At 40.1% G+C, this 21,131-nt stretch overlaps 1 protein-coding gene across 2 annotated transcripts in view; it reads right to left on the reverse strand.

Annotated features, from left to right (window-relative positions):
- The window catches only part of TOP2B (DNA topoisomerase II beta), a 58,929-nt gene extending 53,922 nt beyond the window's left edge, over positions 1 to 5,007 (reverse strand). For both annotated transcript variants that reach the window (XM_032408804.1, XM_032408803.1), the window contains exon 1: positions 4,930 to 5,007. In XM_032408804.1, the coding sequence (XP_032264695.1) occupies positions 4,930 to 4,992 (63 nt within the window). In that variant the 5' untranslated portion in view covers positions 4,993 to 5,007. The remainder of the gene's footprint in view (positions 1 to 4,929) is intronic.
- Between the last annotated feature and the right edge of the window lie 16,124 nt (positions 5,008 to 21,131).

Raw genomic sequence — 21,131 nt, forward strand, 5'->3', positions numbered from 1 at the left:
ACAAGTATATCCCAGAAGGCTTTTTTGTAATCTTGTCACATCAAGTATAAAAGATGAGGTTTTTTGATTTTGGTTTTTTTTTTTTTTTTTTAAAGTTTTATTTGAGAGAGACCGCGCACATGTGCAGGCGCAAACAGGGGGGAGGGGTAAAGTGAGATGGAAAGGGAGAGTGAATCTCCACCAGACTGCCTACTGAGAAACGATCTCATGACCCAGAGATCATCACCTGCTCTAAAACGAAGAGTCAGAGGCTTAATTTACTGAGCCATCCAGGCACCTCAGGTTTTTTGGCTTTCAATGTTTTTAAAGTGGGGGGCTGGGGGCTATATAAACCATGGCTAAGAAGATAAACCTGGTTTCAATCCCATCTCTGCCTTAGCCAGGTGATTAACAGTTACCTAATCTCTAAACCGGTTTCCTTCTCTGCAAATGAAAATAATTATACTGATCTCACCTTTTCTCTAAAGGGGGTCCTATTTTTAAAAAACTCAGAAAGAGGCTTATTTTTTTTAATGTCCTTGGTAAAATGTAACTACTGAGACCTAAGTAATTAACAGATCTAAAACTACAAGTGAACACTCACTTCCATTCAGAAAAGTTAGTACCAATTATACTTACAGTTGCTAAGTACTGCTATTGTTACTTGAGAATGTATCTAAAGAACACTGCTACCTGATCACTTGTCTTAATAATGATAGACTTTTTGGGGCACCTTTGTCCTAGGATCGAACCCGCACAAACCCACAATGGGCTCTGTGCTCAGCGGGGAGTCTGCCTGAGGATTCTCTCTCCTTTGCCCCTACCTACCTCCCCCTGCCTCTCTCTCTCCCCCTCTCTTTCAAATGAATAAATAAATCTTAAAAAAAATAATGATAGATTTTCAGGAAGTTAGTATGTCAATTATCCAATCTGTTAAGATAACTGAGGTTGGATTATGAATCCAGCTCTTTTCTAAACAGTATAAGGATACAAGTAGGTATAATACGTGGTCTCTGGCTTTAGGAGTTTATAATCTAATTGTTAAGACAAAATTATCATGCATGAAAGTTACATAAAAAGACATTTATGTTTTTTGACCCATAAGGGTAACAGAAAAAGATGAGTGTAAACTGGAGGATGAAACTTTGGTGAGACTCTGAGCTAGCCTTGAAGAGTAACTAAGATTTAGACCGGTAAAGAGAAGAGAAAGAGGCATTATTGATGGAAGGTAAGCATGCATAGCAACGTGACAAAAACAACCATGAGGGGGGCGCCTGGGTGGCTCACTCGGTTAGGCGTGGGATCTGGGATTGAGCCCCACATCAAGCTCCCTGCTCAGCCTCCCCACTCTCGTGCTCTTAGCTCTTCTCCCTCTCCTCCCCACTCTCGCGCTCTTAGCTCTTTCTGCCTCAATCTCTCAAATAAATAAAAATCTTAAAAAAAACACACACACACGCAACCATGATGTTCAAGGGACAGTGAAGAGATAAATTTAACTATGAAGACTATACAAAATAAATTTCAATTGAGAGGGCACATAGTTTATGAAAGAATTGGCTTGAGTCTAGTTGAGGAGTTCAGACTTGCAATAATGAGCCACTAAAGCCAGGTTCTTAATACAAATCTTTAAACAATATTTAAATATACAATGTTTTGAATTAGAAATATACAGTAAAAAAAAAGTATGTTTTATATTCCATTGACTTTTACTTTTTAAAAAACTACAATGTTAATTGTGGTTTTATTTTTTAAAGAATCTTATGTTTTAGAGATAAATACTTAAATATTTATAGGTGAAGTGGGTGACCTTGAGTTGGTAATTGTTGAAATGTGATAAACGGAGGAAGGCTTCTTATATTATTCTGGCCACCACTTTTTTATATGCTTAATATTTTTAATTATAATATCTTTTAATCTACCAAATTAGAGTATTCTAGAAAAAAAGATCAATATTCACATAGTGATTAACTATATTCTAGTACTTCCACAGAAATTTTTACAACCACTTAAAAATTATAAATGACTTAATGAAATAGACCACAGGGTCTACCAATCAAAGCTTTACCAACTAAAAGTTAACTCAAGAAACTCTGCTTGGTTCAGGAAGCCTTCATAGCTGTTGTCAATGTTAACTCAAAATAGTTTACTATATTTTTCATTTTTTTTAAGATTTTAAAAAATCTGCTTAAGATGCTGCAAATCAAACACAAACCAAATACATTATTAAAAGGAGAAGTTAATGTCAATCTTAAACCACTTTGCTTTGTGGTTTCAGGTATTAAAATGTAAACTTTCATGCCGTGACAATGTTACTACTACATGCTGGCAAGCATCCCAACAGAAGTTAATACCAGCAACACATGGCATTACCCATCCCCCTCTCAAAAGAATGATATCAGAGACTATTTCCATTTTTATTTCTTCCTGTTACCCACAAGCAGGTGGCAACATAACACCAGTTTCAACAAGCAGGCAAAGTTACCCCTCTGCAGAAATAGATGACCACTGAAACAAATCCCTGAATTCTTTCAAAGGAATAATTTGCTTTCACCCTGGTTTAAAAGCACTTCATGTAAAAGCCAACTTCGTTATTCTGAATGTACATTTCTTGAACTTCGCCACCACCAACAAAAAACATTTACTAAGCCCAGCACTGGCTACATATGTTATCTTATTTAATTCTCAATGCAACCTTATTTTATAGATGAGAAAACAGGCTTTGAAAGGTTAGGCCCTTTTGCAATATGTGTTGGAGAAAGGATCTGAATCTACATCAATCTGACATAAAAGTCCATGCTCATAACCACTTCACTATATTGCCTCCCATAAAATTAAAGTAGTCTATGATCAATAATGTATATTATGGACATAAAGATGCTCATATAACCTGACAAATTTAAAGCAAGAATCAAATCATAAAGTAGACTTAATGGAGTGATTATCTTTTTATAAACTTCTAATTCAACAAGAGGATAGAATCTGTAAATAAAAGAATAAGTGATTTTTACTGTATTTCCCATATTCGTTTTATAATGAAAAAATCTTTAATAAATAAGTCAATTTTATTATCAACTGAATTTTTCTGATACTGAATGAGACCCTCTAAGTTTCATGAATTTTTTATGTAAATGAGTTGCCTACTGAGCTTGAAAGAAAAAGTGGTCATTTACCTACAAAGTTAAATAACAGTAAATTCAGGGGCGCCTGGATGGCTCAGTCGTTAAGCGTCTGACTTCGGCTCGGATCATGATCCCGGGGTCCTGGGATCGAGCCCCGCATCAGGCTCCCCGCTCAGCGGGGAACCTGCTTCTCCCTCTCCCACTCCCCCTGCTTGTGTTCCCTCTCTCACTGTGTCTCTCTCTGTCAAATAAATAAATAAAATCTTAAAAAAAAAATAAATAAATAAATAACAGTAAATTCAAATACTGCTATCAAATGTCAAATGCCAACCAATTCAATCTTGGAGCAAAATGTTTACCATTACAGAATCAGAGGTCCTCAGAAACACAGATCAGGCCTCAGCACTTCCAAAGTGAATGAGAACCATCTGGCTAACTCAACTTTCAGAAGTTGTTTGATTTTACTAAAACAGGGATAAGGGCCGTCCATTTTTAAAAATCATTATCTTGCATTTATGCCTTCCCCCCCTCCGGGAATGGCCCACATGGACCACTAATTTATAATCTGGCATCTTCTCTCTCCCGGCTCTGGTCTGTTCACACTACATTATTGGAGTAACATACAAAATTCAGAAAATTCAACAATTACGAGCCTGGCAAGTTATTTTGCAAAGCACCTTGGCACCCAAACATAAATGGTTAAAATGTTTTCCTGCTGTCAGTAACATGCTTTTTTACAAGGACTTGTTAATATAGCAGAACTGCTACTCAACTCCCCTAAACCTCGCCCAAGCAAAGAGAAAATGAAGAATTAGTAATAAAAATGTCAGTATGAAAGTTTCCTCCGGTGTTCTGAAAAAAGGGAGGATCCATCGAAAGTCCCTGTTAAATGTAACGCTTTTTAAATGTTTCTCCTGGAAACCAAGTCGGTTGGCTGAGCTGGGCTTTTTTGTGTAGGAAATGACCCTGCTCTGAACTCTATGCTGAGCAAGTGAAATGCTGGTGAATTATCGATCGGCCGTGGGAATCGGATCTCTCTAGGTCTTCCCTCCTCTACTACTTCCCAGCAGGAACAGAGTGCCGAAATCCTTTAACTCCAGGACTAAGCACTTCAGTCACCTCTCCAGCACTCTCCATTCGGCCCCCACCCGTTTCACCTGCGATGCTGACGCAGGTGAACGCTTCTTTTAATAATCCCACCCTGACAGATGGACGATCTACAGTATATTAACTGCTGTGAAACAGCCATTCCGAATGTGCTCTCAATCGTATGAGACTCTGAAGTGTAAATTGCCTTAGACTAATTCCCCACCAAATCCTTTCTTCTTTGAGAGGTTAGAGCATCAGAAGTGGTTTCATTTGCATTTACAATACACACACACACACACACACACACACACACACACCTTTCTCCGGAATTTTCTTAAGCCACGTTTAGATAAAAGTGCTGACCTACAGAAACACACAAGCCTTACTGCCAATACCCATCATCTTATGCCCGACTGCCCCGGAAGACTCTGAGAAAGAGGGAAAAAGATGAAGCGAGGTCTTCATGTCAGGTTCATGGTTTGTCCTCCTAAGTTTCAAGTGCACATTATGCTCCCGCAGCCGGAGCCTCCGTAGAGGTAAAGAAAGAAAAGGGGCGGGGAGCGGGGGATTCTGCGGGCAGAAGCCCCGACGGGGCGCCCGTTCGGGACGCCGGATTTCCCTCTCTTTTCCCTTCCCCCCCAGCCCCCACCCCGGGACGGCCCGGCGGAATTCCACCGCTGCCGCGGGCCGGGAACAATGCCGCGCCCGGGACCCCCGCCCCCCCCCGTCGTCCGCCACTCACCACCCAGGTCAGTGCCCCGTTGCCGCCGGCTCCCGCGCCGCCGCCGCCGCCCGCCTTGGCCATGGCGGTGCCTCCGCTCACAGGCCCCGAGGCCGCGGCCGCCGCTCCCGCCTCCCTGCCGGCCGCCGGGCCCCTCTGCTCCGCACCGACCGCTCCGCTCGCCGTGCTCCTAGCGGCGCCGCCCCCCGCGCCCCATCGCCGAGACCCGGGACGGACGCCCGGCCGAGCCTGACGAGGAGGCCGCGCCGCCCGGCGCCCTCAAACTCGAGGCGCGGCGGCCGCGTCGCCCGGGCCTAGGGCAGCCGCTGAGGAAGAGGTGGAGAAGGAAGCAGGCGGCCGGCGGCGCCTGAGCCGCGGTGCTTCCTCCTCGCCCGCCCGCGGGCGCCGCAGCAAGCCGGGCCGAGGCCCGGAGGGGCGCGCGGCGAGCGCAGCCGGAGAGCCCGGGGCGTCCAGACGTGGCGGGGACGCAAAGGCGCCTTGTCCTTCCTCACACTCCGCTAAGGCTGGCCGCTCGGGTTGCCGGAGTCGCCGCTGCCGCCGGTGTCGCCGCCTCAAAGGCCGCCTTCGTCGCCCGCGCTGCACCCCCGACTTCCTCACATCCACACACCGAGAGGGACAATAAACAGAGCCACCGCCGCCGCGGTCGCCTCCCTCTTGTCCGGCATAACACCGCACACACACATTAGCACACCAGGGAGGGCGGGAGGGAAGGAGGGCGCGGCGGCCGCCCCGCTGTCAGTCAGCGCTTCGACGCCCAATCGGGGCCTTTTCGCCGCAACCCCTCGGCCAATCCCAAAATTCCAAGCCCCCGGAGGGGCGGGACCCGAGGGGGAAACGTCATTGCGGGTAGCAACCGAAGGGAAGACTTGGGGTTTTTTGTTTGTGTGTGTGTCTGTCGGTTTTCCATTTGAGGGGAGAGCAGGGGCTGCTGTCAAGGGTCATTTGAGGGCGGCTAAAGGAAAGGGTCGAATTGGCCTCGGGTCGATTGTAATCCTCCGAGCGTGCTGTTTACTCTAAGACTTGCCGGCGAAGCCAAGGCATTTCTTTGCCTGGGGCCGCTGTGGGGGGAGGAGGGGAAGAAGGGGGGTGGCAGGAAGAAGCTGAGGGCAGTCCCAAAGGGAAAGTATTTTTAAAGAGCGGTTGTAAACCGCAGGCAAGACGTTGTAGATCACTGGTGCAAGGAGGGCCCCGTGACCCCGGCCTCCCCAAGGCTCCAAGTGGACGCTGCTGTCGAAAGAATCCTCTGCCCAGACCTTCCCCTCCTCCATCTCATTCCCTCCCTCTCCTGTCCTCCCCTCACCCTCAATGGGATACGGTCAGTTTCAGGGAAACTGCATTTAAAGAATTTGAATGATAAGGGATGCACAGAGAACGTTCCAGGGAAGGAATGCAGGGTGGGTTGAGGGTTCCGTTTCTACTCTTTGTTGACCTTTCTCTCTTCTCTGAACAATGCGGATTTGCCACTGTCACTTTTCGTTCTCATCTGTCCAGCTACCTCTACGAGGGCATGTTTAATTTTTTAAACTGCTTTCAGTGGAATTTTCTAATACCCACTAAGGAATAATTTCATTCACGTTAAAGCTTTCTAAGAAAGAAAATTACCCATATAGCCGCACCAAAGTCTTTGGCAGATGGAAGAAGGCTTTAGCTCACCATGCTTTTCAGTGTAATTCCATTCAACAAGTATTGATTGGATGCACACTCTGCCACTCTGTGCCAGGCTCTGCAATGGGTTCAAAATAAAAACAGGGCCCCCGATTTCAAGTCATTTATCAGCTGGCTTGGGAGACGGACTAAAAGGGAGTTAACTATCACTAAAATGAGTACTTGAGGGCATGAATTGCCACCAAATGGCTGTGACAAGAGAGCTTTTTAAAAAGATAAAAGCCGTATTGCTGCTTTGTGGAAAAGGTGTTTTTGTGAACTTCTCTTCCAACTGTGCATTTCCTCTCAAGGGAAAACAAAAATGTCTCAGGTCACATATTTTAACTGCCTGCTGAGTCCAGGGAGGTGGAGAACTCTGAAACATGGAAATAATTTAAACAGTTTTTCTTAATTAGCTCTCTAGTGGCCATGTAATTCTGGCATATTTGGGACTTTGGTTTAGAACAGTGAAGCCTTTCTTTACCTTGAACTTGAGGTGCAAGCTTGTAAATCAGGCAGACCACGGCTAATCTGTGCTCAGAACCTGACCAACTAAGTATTTGTTCCTTGTTATTTGACTTCCCTGAGCCTGTCTGTGCCTTGTTAAAATGAGAGTTTTTGCTCTTGTGCTTACTGTGACTTTACACTTCAAAGTACATATATTTTATAAGTTTGAAAGCGATAAGTAATTTTAAAGGTTGTGAGGGTTTTTTTGTAAAGATATATGCATTAAGTAGAAGCCAAGCTATAAAATATATAACCGTCTCCTTTTTCAAACTTCAGTTTTCAAAGCTTTTCAGCCTCAGATTTTGAATGACTAAAACAATATATTCAAAACTCAGGTTAATTAATGGAACTTCATGTTTATCTTTTCACTTGCCTCATATGTAAACCACTGAGCCTTTTGCCTTCTAAGTGTGAAGACACTGTAGTAAATGTAACTTATTTTATTATGAAAATACTGACTTGCCGAAAAGAAACACAAAGTAGTTGAATATACATGCAAATCAACAGCTTAAGGCAGAAATTCATGAGGAATGGGAGAAAGTATCTAGATCAAAAGTATCTCAGCTCTTGAAGAACTGTTTCGTTTCATTTTTTTTTTTAACTGTGTGCAACAGACTTAACATTTATTATCTTTATAATAAAATTGGCTATGCCCAACTTGAGCACAGCTTTCCCATCTAGGGCTTTGTCAAATACTTTTCATTTATATACAGAGTAATTATAGCAATAATTGCCACATTAAAAATCTTCTATATCAGGTTTGTCTTGTTTGGAATACTATGTTATTCATATGTGCATATTACATTTAAAGACTTAATTTCCATCCCATAGCAAACACCAGCCAAAATAAAAAATTGTAGAAATCAAAGTCAGTTCTATAAACTGTAAAAATAAAGGCCTTTAACCAAGCCTTTTGAGTAGCTTCCATGGGAGCTTATCCTAACTACTTAAGAATTTTTATTTTTAGATTTTATGTTTCCCTATGATAGCAATAAAAAAAAATATGTATTTATTAAATGTCTACTGTGTGTTAGGTACTCAGGACCTGGGAATACAAAAATGCAATGAAGATGTGGTCTCTGCCTTGAGTTCACACCTTGTGTTACAAAGTTTTGAGCTAATCTTTTAAGTCAAAAGCAATTTGATATTTATTCATTTGCTATTTAATTTACAGTTTACCTGATGAGTCACACCTAGCATTGCACATTATACACAGCACGTAATTTAATCAATAAATAAATTAAGAAGATTGTAATTCAAAACTATACTTCTAGATACCTGGCAAAATTTCAAAAGAGTTTCCATTTAAATCATGTATTGTTCCAACACTGAGATTCAGTTAGGAGGTTGGGGGACGAATCTTTAATCTATTAAACATTTAAGTAAGTTAATGTTTGAATTCAAGATTCAATATCTGCAAGTTGACCTCTCCATCTCATTATATTAGTTTTTTTCTTTTTAAAGATTTTATTTGAGAGAGAGCGCACACACGCAAGCTCAAGATAGAGATAGGGAGCATGAGATGGGGACCCACAGAGGGAGAGGGAGAAGCAGATTCTCCCACTGAGCAGGGAGCCTGACAATGTGGGGCTCAATCCCTGCAACCCCGGGATCATGACCTGAGCCAAAGGCAGATTCTTAACTGACTGAGCCACCCAGGCATCTCACACTGTATTGGTTTTTATGGATCCTTTATATATACAAAGTAGCTAGGCAGAGAACAAGAAAAATTCATATCTGGCCTACAGTAAACCCAAAAAATGGTTGTCCAGGTAATATTGTCCAGGTATTAAATGTTGTAAATGTAATTTAATGTGTTGTATTTCCTTAGAAGTGAACTTAAGGTAAAGAAGGAAGCTACTATCAATGCAGCTTTTAGGATTTCAACATTTCTATAGTAAATATAATAGATTATTAACTGATTTTCAGAAGTATTTGATTGCTCCAAATATTTTATATTTTTACTTTTAAAATGGTACTTAAGGGGTGCCTGGGTGGCAATCAGTTAAGTGTTGGACTCCTGGTTTCTGCTCAGGTCATGATCTCAGGGTTGTGAGATTGAGCCCTGTGTTGGGCTCTGTGCTAAATGGGGAGTCTGCTTGAGATTCTCTCTCTCCTTCTGCCCCTCCTGCTCATTTTCTCTCTCTCTCAAATCTTAAAATAAATAAATAAATAAATAAATAAATAAATAAATAAATAAATAAAAGGTACCTAAGGTAATGTTTATGGATGGATGAAGATATCAGTGATCACCACATTCCTGAGTATTATCACCACTGGGAAGACAGATAAAGGCTAAAGGTCTCCAATTTCTCCCTATAATAAGTATGGGATGTTTGTTTTGTTTGACTTTTTTTTGGTTTGGAGGAGTTTGTTTTGATTGGTTTTGGCCAAGTAAGCTATGCTGATCCTCTGGTGAGGTCTCTAATTACTTATACAGACAGAAGGGACATTTTCAGTTATTTTACATGATATAGGTCAGCAATAATTCAAGGCTCTTAACTACTCTACTGAATTATATAATATGGAGAATATAATTAGCATGTGCCTTAGTTAAAAAGGCTGTTCTTGGCCTTTAAAAGGAATTTGAAAATATTGGGTCTTTCAAAGAAGCATTTTATTCTAAGAAAACCTTGCTTTAGAGGACATTAGATGCTATCACTCACATAATCTTCACCAACAGAATATTATATGATCCTAGCAAATGTGTATTGCTAAGTTGCATTTAAAATCTGGTTGCCCAGAGGCATCTGATTCAGTTACTCAGTAGGTTTATAAGACTCAGATCTAGAGAAAGAAGATAAAAGTGGCTTTCCTAACTCAACTGTTTCCGTTTCAGAAGAGCTGGGAACTCTAAGGCTCGAGTTGCCAAGTTGTTTTCATTCTGTAGTATATTTAAGAACTTAATGGTCATGGGTGAGGGGAACCCAGGAAGTATAAGGAATATCTACACCGGAAGAATCTAAGATATAAAGCCTACAAGTTAGAGGGGTTTCTGAAATAGAATAAAAGAGGTACCTGCAAGTTATCTAAGGTGATACCTAAAATTCAGAACTTTGAAAAGATCTTAGTGTACCAATTAACAGTAAAAATGCAATTGTTACCTATTTCCAAAATACTTAAGCACAGATTAGCCCAGATATCTTATGTCACTGATATCTTTGTCTGTTAGTTTTCTTCTTTGCTTTGAGAGTGCTGTCTGAATGTGGAAAGAACTAGAAGAAGGCCCAAGAATGCTGACTCTTCAAAAAACAGATTTCTAGTTAAAATAGTCTTTGAAAAAACTAAAAGGACAAGACCAGCCTGTTCAGTAAAGGGTCTACTACACAGTGCTAGCCAAGCTTAGAAACTACCTAGCATGTAGTAGGTGTTCAATAATTACTCAAAGAATCAGTTCGAGGCATAGCTAGAAGTTCCCCAAAGCGAAACATCACCATCAAGGATGGCCCTAAAACGTGGTCAGGTTCCTTAAGTCTTTTGCTTTTTCAAGTGTTCCTGCTTGAATAACAGAGAGGGTAAAGCACCTTAAACTTTATCGTTAACATTATCAAGAATTGGTTGAAGCATTGTTCCTTTTGGAGAATGAAAAACAGGATGGTGTGAGGAGAGAAAGAAGAGGTTATGGTACCAGGAGAAAGAAGTGGGGCTGGGGGAAGACAGAGCGATAACAAACGTGTGAAATTGTGTGAATTTCCAATTGTGTGAAACTGAGTGGAGAAATAAATACATTTTGGCTATGGAAGTAGATCAGCTGTATTGCCGATGCTTACACTTCATCTCGTCAAAGCAGGAAAGCCCATTCACTGAGAACCCTGCTATCTTTGGTACAGGGCAAGCACTGTCACACATGTAAGCTTAATGAGCTGTCAACAACCTAAGAGAGAGGTATTCTCATTCTTATTGCAGAGTCAAGGAAACTAAATGTCATAGAAAGTCACCGAACGGAGTCAGTGATGGAACTGAAATTCAAACCCAAGTCTCCTACTCCGAACCACGCACTTTTGTAATGCTGCCAAGTTGGCTAACACACTTGGCAACAAAGCATATCTGGCAATGTGTTAGGAACTTGGCAATACTGGTGAATAATTCTGGCCCTCAGTAAAACCCTTTGCTTGATAAATTTTATTGTTGGACTATGGTGACAAGTATCTGCAATTTGCATGACCAACTAGAAGTTCTCTTTGAAACCAGCCTGAATCTGCTTTGTCTTACCTTGTTATAAAATAAGTTGGTTTTTGGAGTCCGAAGGATCCATCATCAAAGAAAACCTGAGGCCAAAGATGCTGTGGGTCCTGTGACCTCTATCTATAGGATTTTAAACCTTATAATCTAAACCCATAACCCATAAAGTTAGCTACTTTGAGTGATAATCATAACACTCAAAGTAGCTAACTTTCCAATACAGGAGGAAAACCAGAAAAGTACCATGGAACTAGACTCTTGGATTGATATTTTGGATAACTTCAAATTCACTGAAAGCAGCATAAAAATTCTCAAAGTGTTCAGTCACACAGGGAAGACTTGTTTGTGGACACTTCCTGCTATAAGGATTATTTGCTTTGTTGTGATCTATTTTTACGTGTCACATTTTTGGACCTCCCATTTTAACATTTTGCAAATAAAGTTTGTTACTACTTCAGTTCCCTGAGGTAGAAAAGGGTATTTTGGAAATTATAAGTCCCAGAGACCATGCACACTATTATACAGTACACATGTGTATGGTATTCAGAAAACACGTTAGCATTTTTAAGTCTGAGCAATCTTGCAGTGAACAAGTCATACTTAGCCCTGAAACTATCTTCAGGAATCTCTATTAGCACTCTTGGAATTTATGTTTTAATGAAAAGACTTTGGGAAATACTGCCACTTTTTATATTATGTCTGTTATCACAACACATTTATTTTTACAAATTTAAAAAGTAGAAATAAATATAAAGCAAAGAAACAAAATGACCCATTGTTCCACCACCCAAATAATTACTATTAAAATTTGGTGAATAGCTTTCCACCAAAACAAATACATACACTCAAAAACATATACTTTTTTTTTTTTTAAAGGGAGCAATAGGCTCTAGTAAGTTACTTAAAATTTAGAAATGAGTTCTATCCCACCCGAATAGCTAAAAGTAAAATACCAACTGTTGGTGAGGATGTGGAGCAACAGAAAAGCTCATATACTGCTGGTAATACGTAGCTTAGTAAAAAACCACCTTAGAACACTGTTTAGTAGCTGCTGCTAAAGCTAAGCACTCACACAGAATAATGAACCAAAAAGTCTGCTCCTAGTTACGTCCAGATAGAAATTCATACTTATATATACCAAAGACATATATAAGAATGTACAGAGCAACACTGTTCATTGTAGTAGCCTCAAACTAGAAAATCCAAATGTCCATCAACGATAGAATGGCTACATTGTATATGCATACAATGGACTACTGTTTAGCAATGAAAATGAGTGATCTGCTATACCTAATATGTAGGAATGTCTCCGATATAATGTAAAGTTAAAGAGGTCAAACAGAAAAGACTACGTACTGTGTGATTCCCTTGCTATAAAGTTTAGAAACAAGCAAAACTAATCTATGATGCTAGAAGCCAGGATGTGGTTACCTGTGGGAGGAGGACTCTGGGTGCTGGTAATATCTATTCTTTGAACTAGGTGGTGAATACAGGATTCTGTTCATTTTGAAAATTCATCCAGCTGTACACTTTTCTATATGGGTATTATGCTTTGATTTGAAAATTTACTTTAAAAAAACGCTGTATCACGAACACTCGACAAGAAAGGAAACGTGTGTGGAAAGACCAAATCGATGCCTCTGAGGTCATCAGTGATTAGAAGATTTGTACTCTGAATGTGAAGTGATAGGGATAGCCTTATTTATTTCATGAGTGTTTTCCCTTTTCTATGTGCACAAAATGCATAAGATTGAAGAGTTCTTTCAATAAGCACGAAATGAAACTTACATAATTTTAAAAAAACAAACACTGCCACATCTGAAGTCCTACAAAATCATTAATGAAATTCCCTAATTACTATATTTACCTGTATATCTTCACTTCCTGAACTAACTCCCTCAATTTTCAAGAAAAAAAAATATATAGACTTTTTCTAATAACAAAACAATAACTGTAACTATTATTTTTTGGTACTTACTGTATGTTGGCACTTGGCCAACATATCACTTGCATTATCTACTTGCATTAGTCCTCACGAGACCTGCATGAGCTTGGAATTCTTTTAAAAAGTTATCAAAATTAGGGGTGCTGGGGTGGTTCAGCGGGTTAAGTGTCTGCCTTCGGCTCAGGTTATGATCTCAGAGTCCTGGGTTTGAGTCCTGCATCGGGCTCCTTGCTCAGTGGGGGGCCTGCTTCTCCCTCTGCCTGCCACTCTCCCTGCTTGTGTGCTCTCTCTCTCTGACAAAATATTTTTAAAATATAAAAAAATAAAAATTATCGAAATTATAAATGTAATACCTTCTGGTTGTAAAAATCCATTAAAAAGTGTGTCGATTAAGAAAGGCAAACAGTCCTCAACGTGTCTTTTCCCCCATAAATGTCACTGATCAACAAGCTGGTATGTGTCCTTCCAGATCTTTTATATGTATGTGGAAACCCACACAGGCACACAGAAGAGAGGTCAGTTATTAATGGCATTATATTATAAATAGAACTCTGAGAGTTGCTTTACTTACTTTAACTATATCTCCTGGCAATCTTTCTATGTCTGTCCCTAGATCATCTCATTCTTTTAATGACTGTCCTGATTATTTAACCATTTCACTATAAACAGGGTTTTGCAGCCTCATTATAAACAGGCGCTCAGCCAGGAATACTATTGACTTTTTGAACTGGATAATCCTTTGAAGACCTATCATGTGCATTTTGAGATGTTTACCAGCATCCCTGGTCTCTACCCATTAGAAGCCAGTAACATCCCACCTCTCCCCAACCCATCCACCTGCCCACCCCCACCGGAACAAAAATGTCTCCAGACATTTTATCCCCTGGAAGACAAAATCCTTCCTTCCTACCACTGTCGAGAGACACTGGTAGAGAAGGATATTTATGTTGTTATTTTCAACAATGTCAGATGGATTCACCAAACGTTGGTATTGCTTATTATAAACCACATTTTACAGATGAGCAAATGGAGGCTAGGAAGGTTGATATGTCCAAGGATGATAGATCATGCTGCTGTAAGTCGTAAAGATATGAACCCAATTCTGTCTCCTCCAGAGTTTGTGATTTTAATCTTCCCAATCCTACTATAATTTTACTACCCAGGAGGTTGTTTTAGGGCCCACTCTAAAGGAGATAGTCAGAACAGTGAATATCACTATTTGTTGAGACTAGATATTAAAAATATCTTATTTCTGATAAACATTCTTCAGCTTCTTTTGACAGAAACAGTTAAAAACTTTTCTGCTTTCTTTTTTTTTTTTTTTTTTTTTTAAAGATTTTATTTATTTATTTGAGAGAGAGAGAATGAGAGAGAGCATGAGAGGGAGGAGGGTCAGAGGGAGAAGCAGACTCCCTGCCGAGCAGGGAGCCCGATGCGGGACTCGATCCAGGGACTCCAGGATCATAACCTGAGCCGAAGGCAGTTGCTTAACCAACTGAGCCACCCAGGCGCCCAAAACTTTTCTGCTTTCTAAAGTTGTCCATAGCAGAATAAGTCATTTGTGATAAACACTTAAACTAAGAAAACTTTAGGAATTTTTAAACAGATAGCTAATATAGTCTCACCACAGTTAATAAGAGCTAACCTAGTTTATATTGGTGGTGGGCCCAAAGTCGGGCTTCTAGATCTTTCTGAGCCAGGCCGCTTTGCCATCAGCATCGTCAATGAGTACAGATGTGTCTCAAGCTCCTGTTGCATGTGGTAGCACACTGTTAGTCCCCTGTACTCCGGATTTCCTCCCCAGGGCTGGGTCGACATCTTGTAACACCAAACAACTGATAACAAGGCAAATGAAGCAACAGAGGGAGAGTAAAACAAACTCAAAATTAACATAGCTGTTAATATTGAGTATTTACTTTGTATCAAGTATTTATTTTTTTAAAGATTTTATTTATTTATTTGAGAGAGAGAGAATGAGAGACAGCACGAGAGGGAAGAGGGTCAGAGGGAGAAGCAGACACACACCCCCCCCCCCCCCCAGCTGAGCAGGGAGCCCGATGCGGGACTCGATCCCGGGACTCCAGGATCATGACCTGAGCCGAAGGCAGAGGCTTAACGGACTGAGCCACCCAGGCGCCCTGTATCAAGTATTTAAATCAGCTGTTATCGCCTTTCATGCCACAATTATTTGAGCATCTACTCTGTGCCAGCTGGGACACCAGGTGCTAGAGCTACAGAAGTAAACAGGAGGCATAGAGCATGCCTCTATGAAGGACATTAAGCATCTTGCTTAAATAACTGTGATTAGTGGGGGAAAACATCATGAGGGTGGGGAGTAGGGAAGGTTTTCCCAAGAAAGGAGGTTGAGCTTAGCAATAGCATGTGTGAAACTGTCAGGTAGGATGGATCGGAGTAGAGTTGAGGAAGTGCGAGCAGACTATGGCCAGGGTCAGATCAAGCAAGGTGTATTAGTACATGTTAGGGATTTTTATCTTTGGCCCTAAAAAGTCCATGGATGTTTAAACACTGAAGGGGTTTTAAGCTGTGGAGTGTCATGATCCCATTTGGAGTTTCCTATTCTGTTTGCTCTAATGTTATTAGTATTAGCTCATTCTTACAGAAAAGGGTTTTAGAGACCATGTCTTGGAAATTGTAATAACTTGTCTACTACACTACAGTACATTCTTTCATTCCTAGAAAAATGAAATAAAATGGGTCAGGGTTATTATTGTCTCCCTCTTACTAACAAGTAATGACTCCTTCACAGTCTTGGCCTTGAAATTTCCCCCTTATTGAGGATTATGGGACCTCTGGTTAAACAATGAATCAAGGCCTTAGAAGCTTAACAGAGGACATGTTACTGTTGATTCTCTGCTTCTATTTTGTTCTTAATTTTCTTATCTGTAGAATGAGAAGTTCCCTTCTGATAAATAACCTGATGGAGAATAACGTGATGAATCAAGAGTGATTGCTAGTAGAGTTCTAAGAACAGAAAAAAAAAAAAAAAAATCCCAGTGATTCTAATATTAAGTCCAGGCAACCACCATTTATGGGTTGTCATTTTAAAAATCTGTCTCTCTGAACACTTCATCCATAAATTCCCTGCTTTCTTCGGTTACTGGTGGTGAAGTAATCTCCCTGATAGCTGAGCTGACCCTTCCCAGAGGGCCTCTGACAACCATGTAACGATTGCTTCACCTACTTATGGAGATCTGATAATACAGAAGAGCCAAAGCCTGAAGTGTTTGGCCAGTACCTTGGTTTTGAATTTCTCGCAGGAATTTAACACACTACCACATTCTTGCTTTTTAATTAAGCTCTCTCCCACTTTCACTTTTTCACATTTCTTGTTTGTTCAATCGTCTCCAGGAACTGATCTCAAACGATGTTTTTCACAGCTGTTTTGGAGGCCCTGGCGTCACTTTTACAGGTTTTATTCGTTACATCATTTGTTCTGAAGCGTAATTTCCCTGGGTCTCTAGTTTCTTCATCTGTAAAATGTAAGGAATTTGGATTCAATTCCCCCTTGCAGCTAAATATTTCTAGGATTTGACTCTTACCATTATTCAAATGTAAGAGTAGTAATTTGAGAAATATGACCAATGAGTTACATTCTCCCTTTCACAGCTTTAGGGAACTTTCTTTTCTGTAACTTGATACTAAACATTTCATATTTTGCCTACACTGTTGGCGTCTGAAAGAATGAGTGCAGCCAGTCTTCTTTCAACAGCATTGAATGAGAGCACCCATTGTTTGCCAGTAAGGATCAAAAAAATAAAATATCCTAGTATCACAATTAGGAGAAAGACCTGTGACGAGATCCATTTTGTGCTTGGCTTTCGCAATGTCAAAAATGCCCTTGCTGGGGGCTCCTGGGTGGCTCAGTTGGTTAAGCGACTGCCTTCAGCTCAGGTCATGATCCTGGAGTCCCAGGATCGAGTCCCGCGTCGGGCTCCCTGCTCGGCAGGGAGCCTGCTTCTCCCTCTGACCCTCCCCCCTCTCACGTGCTCTCTCTCTCTCATTCTCTCTGTCTCAAATAAATAAATAAAATCTTAAAAAAAAAAAAAAACGCCCTTGCTGTTTAAAAAGTTATTTTGGTATCTTACCCTTTTATTAAAGCGTCCTCTTCAAAGTCATGGGGGGAAAGTCATAATTCTGGGAAACTTATAGTTTCACCTAATCTCATCATCCAACTTCTTTTTCCACTGGTGAGAGCTGAGCCTTGAGTCCCCACCAAAGAAATATCTTAGCATTAGGGCTGTTTGGGCCTTGAATGAGCTGACCATTCATTTCACTTCTCCTCAGAAAAAGCCACCTACAGTTTCCCTGTTCCTTAAAGACCACCCCATGGACCAGGGAAATTTTTGTTGAGTTGATTTGTTCTCATTCCTGAAGCTCCCTTGTTCTATTCCTTGACTGATTTTTTTATGTTAAATTTTAATCATCAGCTTAAGACAAGTCACAAAATCGTTTGCTAATAAACCTAAATTGCAAGAAAGTCAAGAATAAAAGAAAAAAAATCGATACCAGAGCCCCTAGTAACTTGCTGTAATTCTATTTTCATGTCAACAGATATGTTTGGAGAATTGTTATTTCTAGTACAAAAAAAAAAAATTGGAGTTTGTAATAACAAAGACTAGCAGCCACCTAGTTAAGCTTTATTGTTAGGTCTGAATTCTATTGATATTTTCCATCTGTCTACTTACTCTCCTTGCAGCTAGCTGTTCTCTGTCCTCCTCCTACCCCAACTTCCTAGCATCAGACATAAAGCCAAGAAAGCATCAAAAACCCAAGCTTGATACTTTCCGCTCCCAGAAAGTTGGTGATCGGGAACCAAGTAGAGGAGGTGTGATCGAATTGGTCATCAGGCAAACATAATAAAACCAGCAACATTCAGAAAGAATTACCTATTCAAAACAGAACTCAGACCTTCTCATGGCCCCCATGACAAAAGTTCCAACATTTCTTTATCTAGAAATAATGCCTTTCAGTCCATAGAGGGAACAGAAAAATTGGGCAACATCACTGCTACAGGTAACTTGTTGGCCCAATTTTACATTATGCTATGGTTTGAAAGTGAGTGCCCTCCCAAAATTCATATTGAAATCCTAATGTCCAATGTGATGGTGTTAGGAGGTGGGGCCTTTGGGAAATGGTTAGGCCAAGAGGGTGGAACCCTCCTGAATGAGATTAATGCCTTGGGAGAAGTGAAATTAATGCCCTCATAAAAACTGAATATGGCCCCTGAGGAAGTTGCAAACCAGGGGAGAACAATCTACAAAACTATAGTATTAATATGTATGTTTATAAGAAGAAAGACAATAGAATCACTAAATTCTACTCCTGAAACCAGGATTACATTATATGTTAACTAACTAGAATTTATTTATTTATTTAAAGATTTTATTTATTTATTTATGTATTTGAGAGAGAGATTGAGAGTGAAAGAGCATGAGCTGGGGGAGAGGCAGACTCCCCACTGAGCCGGGAGCCTGATGCAGGGCTTGATCCCGGTACCCTGGGATCATGACCTGAGCTGAAGGCAGATGCTTACCCAACTGAGCCACCCAGGCACCCCTTAACTAATTAGAATTTAAATAAAAATTTGAAACACAAAAAAAGAAGAAAAGCAATATACAAATTGTCTCACAGTATCCACTGGTATAGTAAGTATATCAGGCAATTGAAACTATGGAACACAAGAATAACTATAAGGACAATGAGATTGGGTGGTGATTGCCAAGGTTCATTGACTTTCCTCAGAAATAAACTAGATGCTAAAGGAAATTAACAAGAATTAAAAAAAAAAAAAAAAAAAAAAAAGAGGTCTGACAGAGCTCCCTAGCCCCCTCCACTATGTGAGCACACAGCAAGAAGCTGGCTGTCTGCAACCCAGAAGAGAGCTTTCACTAGACACCGAATCTGCCACTGCCATCATCCTGGGTTTACCAGACTCCAGAACGGTGAGAAATAAATGTTTGTTGTTTATAATTCACTCAGGCTCTGGAATTTTGTTATAGCAGCTCAGACAGACTGACACATTACTTTTTCCAGAAAGTTGATTTTGTCAGGACAGACTGGTATTTCAGAGAAAGGGAGGGAATGAGTCACAGGGAAAGCAGTTGGAAGAAGAGTCCCAGTTCCAAATTTTACCGGGGCCAGCTTTGAGTATAGTTCAGATGAGTGGAATGCTTGGACCCACTCTTTAAGCAAAGCTTTTTATGGGTCCTAGAGTTCAAACTCCAGTTTTCCTTCAAATCAGACCCAAATTGGAAGGATCCAAAAAGATTATATATATATATGTATATATATATATATATATATATGCAAAATGGAATAATAAATACTATATCCCTACTTTAGGAAACAAAGCCATTTTTCATTTGAGTTATGTATGTACCATCCTATGCATTTGATAAAGTGATATAGCTATTAAGACCATTTTAATGAGATTCAGGGAAGCCATTAGATAGGTCCACTATCTCTCAAGTAATACATGTGGATCTAAGAATCAAACAAGAGCATGTCCAACTCCTCAGGCTATGTTGCTTTTTAATACCTTACCTTCTTAAATTTAAAATTACTGTGTGCTTCTTATTCATCTAATTGTTCCCCAAGGCCCCATTCCTCCAGTCTTAAGTATCCTACTCTTATTATCAAGTATTGATATTAACATTTAGGTAGGAAACCTATTTAGAAAATGTAATCCAAGGGAAAAAAATTCAACAAAAGGGCAGGATTTTACTGGCTGAAGTTAAATGTCACATTCAAAAAGAAATATTTTCACTGGCACTTAATGCATTTTATAACAAATAACATGACCAACCATTAATGATTACTCTAGGCAAAATTATGAAATAGCTTGGTTTTGTCTTTCAAGACCTCAGCCACATAAATTTTGTATCTTCTCACATCATAAAAAAATCATTTGCATTCATGTTTATGTACTTCAAAATAGACAAAAGAGCTTTTCTTTTTACAGGATTTAGAGCTTCAAGGTGCTGCCTGACTTCACAGACCCTTCTATATGTTTATAGGTATCACAAGGCTTTAAGAAGGTAAACATCTTCCAAAATTATTTGACACAGAACACTTGATGCTTTGGAAGGAGTGCATGTTGAGAAATGCTCACTCACAGGCTATCAGCCAAGTTTTCCCTGCAACCACAACAGTTGAATTTTCCTCTGTGTCCCTGATAAGTAAAAAACTATAAATGAATGATTCAAAAATGAAATTAAGAAAACAATTCCATTTATAATAGAATCAACACTAATAAAGTTTGGAATAAATTGAACAAAACTTCCAAACTTATACTCTGAACACTATAAAATATTTTTTTTAAGATTTGATTTATCCATTTGTTAGAGAGAGATTGAGACAGAGCAAGCACAAGCAGGGGGAGTGGCAGGAAGAGGGAGAAGCAGGCTCCCTGCTGAGCAAGGAGCCCGATGCCGATGCCGTACTCAATCCCAGGACCCCGGGATCATGGGCTCAGCCGATGGCAGACACTTAACTGACTGAGCCACCCATGCGTCCCACTATAAAACATTTTTGAAGGACCTTAAATAAGATCTAAATAAATGGAAAGACATCTCACGTTCAGGGGTTGGAGGACTTCAGATTGTTAAGATGATAATAATCCCCAAATTGATCTACAGATTCAATGCAATCTTTAGCAGAACCCTAGCTCACTTCTTTGTATGAATTGACAAGCTGAATCTAAAATTCATATGAAATTTAAGGGGCTTGGAATAGCTAAAATAATCTTGAAATAGAAGAGTTGTAAGACCCCCGATTCCAATTGCAAAAGTTACTACAAAGCAACAGTAATCAAGATAATGTGAACCCTCAGCACTGTTGGTGGGAATGAAAACTGGTACAGTCATTGTGGAAAACAGTATGGAGATTCCTCAAAAAATTAAAA

Source organism: Phoca vitulina, unplaced genomic scaffold, assembly GCF_004348235.1.
Source record: "Phoca vitulina isolate PV1807 unplaced genomic scaffold, GSC_HSeal_1.0 scaffold10, whole genome shotgun sequence".
Taxonomy (NCBI): domain Eukaryota; kingdom Metazoa; phylum Chordata; class Mammalia; order Carnivora; family Phocidae; genus Phoca; species Phoca vitulina.